Source organism: Ipomoea nil, unplaced genomic scaffold (genome assembly GCF_001879475.1).
Source record: "Ipomoea nil cultivar Tokyo-kokei standard unplaced genomic scaffold, Asagao_1.1 scaffold3043, whole genome shotgun sequence".
Taxonomy (NCBI): domain Eukaryota; kingdom Viridiplantae; phylum Streptophyta; class Magnoliopsida; order Solanales; family Convolvulaceae; genus Ipomoea; species Ipomoea nil.
Window position 1 is genome coordinate 1,744,658 of NW_017619471.1, and position 10,861 is coordinate 1,755,518.

Genomic DNA, 10,861 nt, shown 5'->3' on the forward strand with positions numbered 1-10,861 from the left:
AATATCCTTAATAATGTAAATGCATAGTGTGGCACGCAGGCCGAAGAAGAAACTATCTACTTCTACGCTCCAAGACTCTAGCGCGCTCCAGTGACTACTCCTCTGTGCCTGAAAGCCAAATATATCTGTTCAGCGAGAGATGCTGGTAACCCACTCCAACGCGTTGAAATACAATACATATAGGCATATATATAGATATAAGAAAAACCATTTCGAAGCATGAAGATATATCCTAAGAGACTCTAGCTTTTAAAACGGGGAATAGACTCGACAGATAGGGATAAGCACAATCAACAGTTATATAATTCACAAGCATAGAGAGACAGACTCGACAGATAGAGATAAGCACAGCCAATAGTCATAACCAAGCATATACGGTTTACTAGCCTGTATCCTATGGTCACGTTTTCATAACATTCGTAACGTCAAAACATCCATATCTCATCACATAGCACACTTTGATGGCGCCACAGGACCAATCGCATGCCCATACATGAGGGTCAGCGCATATAGCTCTGACACGGCCCCGCAGCACCTTGCCCCGTATCGCAACACGGAGGGGTCGATCGCAACCGACCGATGAACCGCAGCTCATCATAATGTTTGATCGCAACCAAACAGTGGACCGCAGCCCAAGAGTAGTCATCTGACCGCAGCAAGGAATATGAACTGCAGCTCATGTAAAACGTTTGATCGCAACCAAACGGTGGACCGCAGCCCGAGAGTGTAAATCTGACCGCAGCCAGCTTCTGAACCGCAGCTCAGGAATAACCAATTTGATCGCAACCAAATTGGGGTTTCATGCACACATAACACATAGCAAACACATGCAACCCACATTGACACATTGGGAAGGGGGAGAAATCGTATAACGAAACCTATGCGTGATCATCCACATACTAAAAATACTCCTAAGGGGTTCATACTTCTTACACCTAGGCCAACGGGATGCCAATCCAGCTAGCATGCAATATATAAGACTTATTCAACCTACGAATGGTACCCGAACATCAAACTAGACATAGGCACGATGGACGGGGTCCGTTGGGACACCACGGGGGTCGGGGGAACATCAAACGGGGAAGCCGGAATCCCGAGGTGGGGGAATTTCCAGCTGGTAGCCGGTGGGTGAGGGGTCACCCGCCGGCGACAAAGTTCCGGGCAACGGGTGCCCGGCGGGCAGTCGCCTGCCCGCCGGCTGCCGGCGACGTCTATTCTGGCCGCGGGTAGGTGGTGGGTCCCCTACCCCCCACTGACTCTTTTTCACAAATAACGCCCCGGGAACCTTTGTGAAACCCGAAACCATGCTTAGACACCCTTAAACACAATTGATGACAACACGTAGGCAATTAACGGATCAAAAGCAAGAAACATACGGCACATATCCTATCATGCTTTCTAAACATAATTAACACCCAAACATGCAAATTCCCACCCAATATATCAAGGATAACACCATACGAGTTTCACGATACATCCTAGGGCTCTAATCATATTCAAATTATTAAGAATGTTATTCATCTTTAAACATTAAGCAACAATGTGATTTATCAAGAATATCACACAATCATTAGGAATCTAGGTTTATCAAGAATATCACACAATCATCAAGAATCTCTTTCCATCATCAAGATTATCAAGATTACCCAAGAAATCATAACATCAATTATCAAGATCACACAATCAATATCATAAACGAATCATCAATACGCAAGAATGTAGAGGGATGCCTAGCAGGAGATCATAGCTAAGAAAATAGGTTTTGTTGAGACATGGGTTATCTCTTAGCCTTAATTAATTTCCTTGGCTATGAAGGATCTTTTTCCAAGTCTTCCTTCTTTCTTGATTTCTCCTAGGGGAATTCTTGGAGCTCCTTGTGTGGTGAGGGATTATTGTGGTGTGGGTTCTAGGTGCCTCCTATGTCCCCTATTTATATATCTAAGAGTCCTAATTAGGGTCCAGATACTATGGGCTTGCTAACTCTATTCCTTTTAGGACTAGGGGTTGGGTTTAGAGATGAGGCCCACGGACTATGGTGGGCCTTTTCCTAATTAATTATTGTAATTTAATTCTTTCTTTGGATAATTGGTTAAATGATTAATTGGTTTTAGGGGTCGTAACACGGGGTGTTACACCTTCCCTCCGGGATGGAAGGATTCGAAGTCTTCAGCGACGCCTCCAAAAAGGGATCGGGATGCGTACTAATGCAAAAAGGCAAGGTAATAGCATACGCATCCAGACAACTCAAAACCCACGACGAAAATTACCCCACACACGATCTCGAGCTAGCCGCCATCGTGTTCGCCCTGAAAATTTGGAGACATTACCTATACGGAGTACAAAGATTTATACAGATCATAAAAGCCTAAAGTACATCTTCACCCAGAAAGATCTAAACATGCGACAACGAAGGTGGTTGGAATTTATAAAAGATTACGACCTAGATATCCAGTACCACGAAGGAAAAGCTAACGTCGTGGCGGACGCCCTAAGCCGAATGGCTAACCACTCCCTCAACACCACCTGGATCCTGCCAGACCAGCTATACAAGGACTTCTAGAGGTTGAACTTGGAGGTAGTAGAGCAAGGACAAACCAATTCTGAGATCCACCTATTCAATGCCAGAGTCATACCCACGCTATTCGAAGAAATCAAGGCCGGACAACATCAAGACCCGGAACTAAATAAAATTCGACTCGACCTAACTCAGGGAAAGGACGGACCCTACGAAATATGCGAAGATGGCAGCCTCCGCTATCAAGGAAGATGGTGCGTGCCCACGACACACCCCCACCAAAAGCAACAAATCCTGAAAGAAGGGCACAACTCCCCATACTCGGTGCACCCCGGAGGTGACAAACTATACCAAGATGTGAAAAAGATGTTTTGGTGGCCCAACATGAAAAAGGAAATCCCAGACTTCGTGGGCAAATGTCTAAACTGCCAAAGGGTAAAGGCCGAACGATGCAAGCCCAAAGGACTCATACAACCCCTTGTGATACCACAAGGGAAGTGGGACTCCATATCCATGGATTTCCTCGGAGGATTACCCACAACACCAACAGGCAAGGATAAAATCTGGGTAATAGTGGACTGGCTAACCAAGACAGCACGGTTCATTGCTATGAAAGAAACATGGACAATGACACAACTAGCTCGGGCCTACCTGAACCGAGTAGTAAAGTACCACAGGATTCCCCGAAACATTGTGTCCGACAGGGATCCCATGTTCCTCTCACAGTTCTGGAAGTCTCTACAAACAGCCTTGGGAACACAGCTGAACCTGAGCACTGCCTTCCACCCCACTACTGACGGCCAAACCGAAAGAACCATTCAGACTCTCGAAGACATGCTAAGAGCCTGCATGTTAGACTTCCAAGGGACATGGGAAGAACATCTAGACCTCATCGAATTTTCTTACAACAACAGCTATCACGCAAGCATCCGCATGGCTCTCTACGAAGCACTGTACGGTAAAAAATGTAGAACCCCCTTATGTTGTGAAGACATGGTCGGCCCAGTAGCACTGGGACCCAAATACTTACAAGACAACATAACTAAAGTCAAGCACATACAAGAAAGGATGAAGGCCGCCCAAGACCGCCAAAAATCCTACGCCGACCTAGGAAGAAGACAAGCCGAGTTCGCCCTCGGAGATAAGGTCTGGCTACGAATTTCGCCCACACGAGGGGTAATGAGGTTCGGAAGAAAGGGGAAACTCAGCCCCCGATTTATCGGCCCTTATGAAATCATAGAAAGAGTCAGGACGGGACTTATCGGCCATCGAACTGGAACGGGTACACAACGTATTCCACATATCCCAACTAAAGAAATATATACACGATCCAAGCCACGTGCTACAACCCGAGACCGTGGACCTTGACGGCGCACTAGCTTACGAAGAGAAACCCGTAAGGATCCTGGACACCAAGATAAGAACCACCCACCAGCGAGCCATAGAAATGGTAAAAATCCTCTGGACCAACCATGGAACCGAAGAGGCAACATGGGAACTCAAAGACACAATGAAGGAGTGCTACCCCGAACTCTTCACACAAGGTAACCAAGGCGAAAGCATAGGATAAGGGGAGAAGTCACTCAACAAGGACCAAAGCTTCAGGGACGAAGCTTCCCGTTAAGGGGGGAGAGTGTAACACCCCGTGTTACGGCCCCAAAAAAATTAATTATTTACTCGGAAAGAAAGATTAAAACTCATTAATTACTTACGAAAGGTCCACCATAAGCCCATGGACCCTTATCCCTAAATCCAACCCTCAATCCCATGGGAAATAGAATTAGCTAAATCTATACCATTTAGATCCTAAATAGGACTCCTAGATATATAAATAGGGATATAGTTGACACCTAGAACTCGCACCACAATAATCTCCCACCACACAAGAAGCTCCAATAATTCCCTTAAGAGAAATCAAGAAAGAAGAAATCTTAAAGAAAGACCCTTCATAGCCAAGGAAATTAATTAAGGCTAAGAGGTAACCCATGTCTCAACAAAACCTATTTTCTTCGCTATAATCTCCTTCTTTGGCATCCCTCTATATTCTTGTGTCTTGATAAATTCTTCTATGTTAATTGTGATATGTTCTTGATGATTGATAAGATGATCTGTGTGCATTCTTGATAATCTTGATGATCTTGATGTTGAAAAGAAGTTCTTGATATTGATGTGATAGTTCTTGACGAATCTTGATATTCCTTGATGTTAAAGATAAAATATGATTTTGATGATTTGGGTGGGATTAGAGCCCTAGCTTGGATTGGGAATTTGTGTTGGGATGTTCTTGATATATATTTGGGTGGGAATTCGCATGTTCGGGTGTTGTTTATACTTAGAAGTCGTGATAGGATGAGTCCTACGTAATTCTTGCTTTTGATCCGTTAATTGCCTACGTGGTGTCGTTATTCGCGTTTAAAAGTGTCTAAGCATGGTTTCGGGTTCCACAAAGGTTCCCGGGACGAATATATGAGAAAAGAGTCAGTGGGGGGTAGGTGGGGGTAGGGGAACCCGCCACCTACCCGCAGCCCGAAGGACACCGCCCGGCAGCGGGCAGCCGCCTGCCCGCCGGCAACCCGCTGCCCGGAACAGTGCCTCCGGCGGGTGACCCCCACCCACCGGCTACCCGCTGGTCCGTAACCTCCCCGTTTGATGTTCCCCGCTCCCCCATGGTGTCCCAACGGACCCCGTTTGTCGTGCTTGAGTCTAGTTTGATGTTGCGGGAACCATTCGTAGGTTAAAGGAGTCTTAGGGATTGCATGCTAGTAGAATTGGTAACCCGTTGACCTAGGTGGAAATTGTATGAACCCTTAGGACTATTCTTAGTATGACTGAGGTTCGGAAGTCGGCTAAAGGCCGAATGGATTGTTCCCGGACTAAAGGTTCGGAAGTGGCTGAAGGCCAAATGGATTGTTCCTGAGCTAAGGCTCAGAAGTTGGCTGAAGGCCGAATTGATTCACTTATTGGGCTGCGATCCACATGGGCCTCGGTGCTATGACCCACCGACCTGGACGCGCCAGGCGGTGTGTAGGGCCAATAAGCCTAGGAAGGCTGTAGTCCAACGACCTGAGTAATCAGGCGGTGTGTAGGGTTACGGCTGGCTGCGATCCACCGAGTAATGGGACAGCGGTGTGTAGGGCCGTAGTCTCCGAGGATCTTTGCCCACCGACTGAGTCTAGCTCAGCGGTGTGTCGGGCTTGATCCGCTACGATCCACCAACTGTACGCATCAACGGTGTGTAGGGTCGTAAGTCCCCCCTTGTAAAGGGGATCACGATCCACCGACTGTGCGCGTCAGCGGTGTGTCGGATTGTGGTCCGACGTTGAGTTCGTCAGCAGTCCTCTATGGGTTTGTTGCGATCAACTCCCTTCATGCCGCGGTATGAGGTAGGGTGCTGCGGGGCCGTGTTAATGCTATACGCATTAACCCTCATGTTCGGGGCATGCGATTAGGTCCCGTGGCGCCAGTGCAGTGTGATTGAGTGTCACAATGATGATTGAATGATAAATGAATGATGATTGAATGATGACATGATTGATGTGGAAATAGACTGTGACCTTAGTTGCGTAATCTTTATGGTGATTCTCCTTAACTGTTGTTATTGACAGTGTGCTTACCCCATTTGCTGAGTCTATTCCTAGTTTTAAAACTAGAGTCTCTTAAGTATATATCTTCCTGCTTCAAAATGATTTTCGTATATCTATATATATCTATCTATAATATATTTGAACGCGTTGGAGTGGGTTACCAGCATCTCTCGCTGAACAGATATATTTGGCTTTCAGGCACAGATGAGTAAACACCAGAGCGCGCTAGAGACTTGAAGCGTAGAGTAGTTAGTTTCCCCTTTTCGGCCTGCGTGCCATGCTTATGTACTGACTTTACTTTGAGGATTTTAGTTAGTTTTCCTGTGCACCTGAGCTCTCTAACTCAGGTGTGGCATAGCACCCCGTACTCTTATGTTTACTTTTGGGACTTAATGAGAAATTACCTTTGTTATATAAGTTTTAAAAGTTTCAAAATTTCGGGGTGTTACACCTATTCTATGCAGACTACTTGTTTTCCCACAGGGGTCATCTCACAATTGGAAAGAATGATTCGAGACTTCATATGGGGCACGTCTGATGCGCACAGGAGATGCAATTTAGTGGCCTGGGATACTGTGACTCAAGATAAAGAATTGGGTGGTTTGGGAATTCAAAAACTGGGGGTGTTGAACCAAGCGTTCCTAACTAAGCTTGGATGGAGGTTACATACATAGAAGAGTGCCTATGGGTCAAAATTATGAATGCAAAGTACACTAATTTCAACAATGATCCCCAAACATGGCAGGATAGACCCAAAAGTTCGAATGCTTGGAAAGGAATACTGAAAGCCTCTACCACACTTACACAAGGTATCCGCAAACAGGTAAGAAATGGGAGGAATACACTATTTTGGCTAGACACTTGGATTGGTCATCGCCCGTTGGCTGAGCTTCTACCTATGCCCCTCCCTTTGCCGGAGCTTTATGCTAATGTGGCAAGTTACTATGAGGCTGGTTCTGGTTGGAAATGGACTCTCCTAGAGGATCTCCTGCCTAATGACATTAAAGGCCGTTTGACAGCCTTTATTCTATGTGATGTGGATTTGCAAGAGGATGGTGTCAGCTGGGGGAAGGACAGTTCTGGTATGTTCTTTTTCAATTCAGCATATAGGATGATTACCAATTCAGAGAATTTGCCAGCTTCACCGGGTTGGAGCAACTTATGGAGACTGAAGGTCCCGAGCTGTATACACACCTTCTTATGGCTGGCAAGACACGATAGGTTGATGACAAATGAAAACAGATGTAAACAAGGTTTGGCTAGTCTCAACGCTTGCGAATTCTGCTCCAATGCTGTGGAATTCACTAAGCACATTCTTAGGGAATGTCCCAGAGCAACGGAAGTTTGGAATGCGATTTTTCTAGGTATGCTTCCGGAAACTCAACATCTGGGATTTAATGATTGGTTAGACTCTAGAATTAGGGGATTCTACAACAATGCCCGGAAGCAAAACTGAAGTACTACCTTCACTGTGGTTGTTTGGTGGCTTTGGAAGTGGAGGAACGAGTGGGTTTTCAACAAATGTAGGGCTAATTTGAGATTCAAGGTACATTGGCTACAAATACAAGTGTCGGAGATCAAATATGCCTTCGCAAAGACAAGTGGACCGAATTCATTGGATATGTCCAGATCATGGCACTAGCTTAAGTGGACAAAGCCGCTCCCTGAGTGGATCAAAATCAACTTCAATGGTAGTTCCACCCTTCAGAACAACAGAGCAAGTTGCGACGGAGTGGCTAGGGACTGTGATGGTAGATGGATAAAAGGTTATATGTACAACACCAGAATCTGTTCACCGAATGCAGCGGAAGCATGGGCCTTTCTTAAAGCCATCCTGTTGGCCAAACACATCAATAGTAGGAAAACTATCTTCGAAAATGACTCCAAAGTCATTGTGGATGCCATCAACGAGCTAGAACAAGAAGCTGTACAGTGTTGTAGACAATATTCTTCACGCCTGCAGAAAGGAGTTGAGTGGTGTTGGGCAATGGCAGCTCGTGTGGATTGCGAGAGAGCAAAATATGGCTGCTGATGTTCTAGCAAGAATGGCGATTACCCACCCCGGACCATGTGTCATTGATGATCCTCCGAGCCGCCTTGTCTGAGTTCTTGAGGAAGACTTTGGGGGCGCTCCATCTTGGCGTCAAATGTTTAACTAGTCTGTATGTATTTGGATGTCCCCCTTCCCTATTGATCCAAAAAATAAAAAATAAAAAAATGTGACCAAAAGAAAAGATCATGGCTGCCAAACATTATCATTAATAATCATTTTAAATGCCTACAAATAAAATGAATATCATTACATGCAAATTCATATACATTTTTTTAAATTTAGTTTAATTTGTATAAACAATATCTTCAACTTCAAGCACTAAAATCGATTGGATATTTGGCCTTCTTGTTTGGAGAAAACAGACCAAAATGTCTCTCGAGCTCTGGTCCAGGCTTACTATTTTCATCAAACATGGCAAACAAGTAGATCTCAATAGCTTTGTTAGGCCTCCTGGGAGTGCCACCTTTGACATGCCGGATTAAATTCTTGGTATACGTGAAAGCATTCTCCGGCGTAGCGGCTAACCCACCGGCCGACGGCCACCCACTCTCCGATACCACAATTTCCACATTTGCCCCTCCCGCCCGCGACACAGCGGCGTATGTGGCATCCAGCATTGCATCAAAGAGGTTCCGGTACCCAAACTCGCCGTCCCAAACTTCCACGGACGGCGAAGTGAACAAAGCGTAGGGAAGAGAAACGTCCGCCGGGTTTTGGGTATGGGTGAAGTAAGGGTATATGTTAACCAGCAACGGCGAGTTGGTGTTCGCCAGAAACTCCACGATGGGTTTAACGTACGCCCCCAAATCGTCGCGGAAACGCCCCTCGGACGGCGGAAACGAGTGGCTCAACAGCGTCATGTCTACGGAGGTGGAAACCTTGACGTCGTTTTGCAATCCCGCTGAGGAAACCGCGGCGTGGATGTTCCTGATCGCCGGGAGGACGTAGTCGGCGACCGAAGCCGTTTCGCGCTTCGAAGGGCTGATCTCGTTGCCGACGGCGATGTAGCGGAACCGCACCTCCGGCCAGTAACTCCGGACGTTTTCTTGCACCCATTGGTACGCGGCGGAACGGTCGGAGGCGAGGCGCATGAGGTCTTCGTTGGGCACTCCTAAGGTGAGTTGTATGTTGGAGCCTCTGAGCGCTTGCAATGCGGCGGCGTTGGGGTTGTAAAGCCTCATTTTTGTGATGTTTATGGTTTTGTAGAGTTGGATCACTTCCGGCGGCGGTGCCAGGTCGTTGCCTAACGTTCCGTAGCAAATGCCTATTGATTCATTTGCACCTGATATACATACAAAATGTTAGGTTACTCGTCTCATGGTCCGGTCAAGATAAAAACGAAATATATTTGAAAAATGTAATACTAATCAACAATAAATTGTTTATTATATATTTTGATTTAAATGTATTATATTTTTTCTCAAAATTATTACAATATAATTTATCTAACTTTTAAGTAACAAACACTCTATTCCTAATTAATATAGAGTATTACATTTTGTAATATAAGTATTACATTTCTATCTTAACTCGACCAAGGATCCGTGGGACTGTCTCATAGGAGAGTCACACTATTTAAAGTAATACACATTTTATTTCAATGGGATGAATATTTATATAGGGATAAGTTTGAGCGACAACCATGCTTCTTGTAAAAAAAAGTGCAGAATAATATATCATATAATTCGTCAATTATATTGGGATGATCAATGGCTCGAATTAGAAGAAAAATGTCATGATAATTTTATAAATATTACAAATTTTAAACGTGTATGAAAAAATTTGAGGGTGCATCTGTTGATAATTAACCGTGCACCCCAAATTTGTAGGAACACACCCGAATTGGTTATTAGTGCAACGAACTTGAGTGCATTAATAGTTATTATTGTATGCACTTTCAAAATTTGTCGGTTGCAGGTTACATTTTATGATAATTATCAAAATATCACTAAATTTTTTATTTTTCTTTTCCACCTTATTTTCCAGCTATTCATCAACTTAGAAAGATGGATGAGATGGTAACATAGTTAGCTTATCAACTAGCTAGTCAAAAACTCACTAATCCAATCAGCTAACAAATATTTACCACACACTCCCATAATCTAATTCTACACATTAGATGATAAACATTAAGTTCAAATTAGATAAGCACATTTTTAGTTAATATTCAAATTGGTAAACAATATGCATGAAGTCGTGAACTATTTCAAGTTGAAAAAAACTACTTATCATGTTGTAGAATGGGAGATAAAATGTAGATTAAAGAGAGAAAATAATAAACCTGCAATTTCAATAAGGACAGCCATCAAAAAACCCAGAAGAAACATTGCAGCCATTTCCGAAACTTGTGTAGTGTGTGAGAACTTGGAAGGAGTTGGGGAGAGGCCGAGAGGGCACAACAACTAAAACTGTGAGAAGTGAGAAGTGAGAAGTGGATATGGCAAAAACAGTTCTGCAAGTCCTTTTTATAGCTGATCATCGAGAATAATAAGTTGACGATGTCTGTTTAATTTATAGTTTTATTTAAAGTTGCCACTCTTAGTCTAGGAAGACCATTTTGTCTTGTACTCGTTCAACTTACGAACATTTCCTACTATATATGTTCTATGAATTGGTGAAAACTATAGAAATGGTGTTTCTTTCCGAACGTTATAAAATTATTTTCTTTCCTACCCTACCAACTTGTGACAAAGTCTTCAACAAGTTGTA

At 44.2% G+C, this 10,861-nt stretch overlaps 1 protein-coding gene across 1 annotated transcript; it reads right to left on the minus strand.

The window, feature by feature from the left end:
* Positions 1 to 8,450: 8,450 nt before the first annotated feature.
* LOC109163811 (lichenase-like) lies at positions 8,451 to 10,591 on the minus strand. The gene is made up of 2 exons (XM_019312521.1): positions 10,434 to 10,591; positions 8,451 to 9,434 (listed from the first exon to the last, which is right to left on the minus strand). The coding sequence occupies exons 1-2, from the start codon at positions 10,486 to 10,488 to the stop codon at positions 8,464 to 8,466; spliced, it is 1,026 nt and encodes a 341-aa protein (XP_019168066.1). The 5' UTR covers positions 10,489 to 10,591; the 3' UTR covers positions 8,451 to 8,463.
* Positions 10,592 to 10,861: the final 270 nt, after the last annotated feature.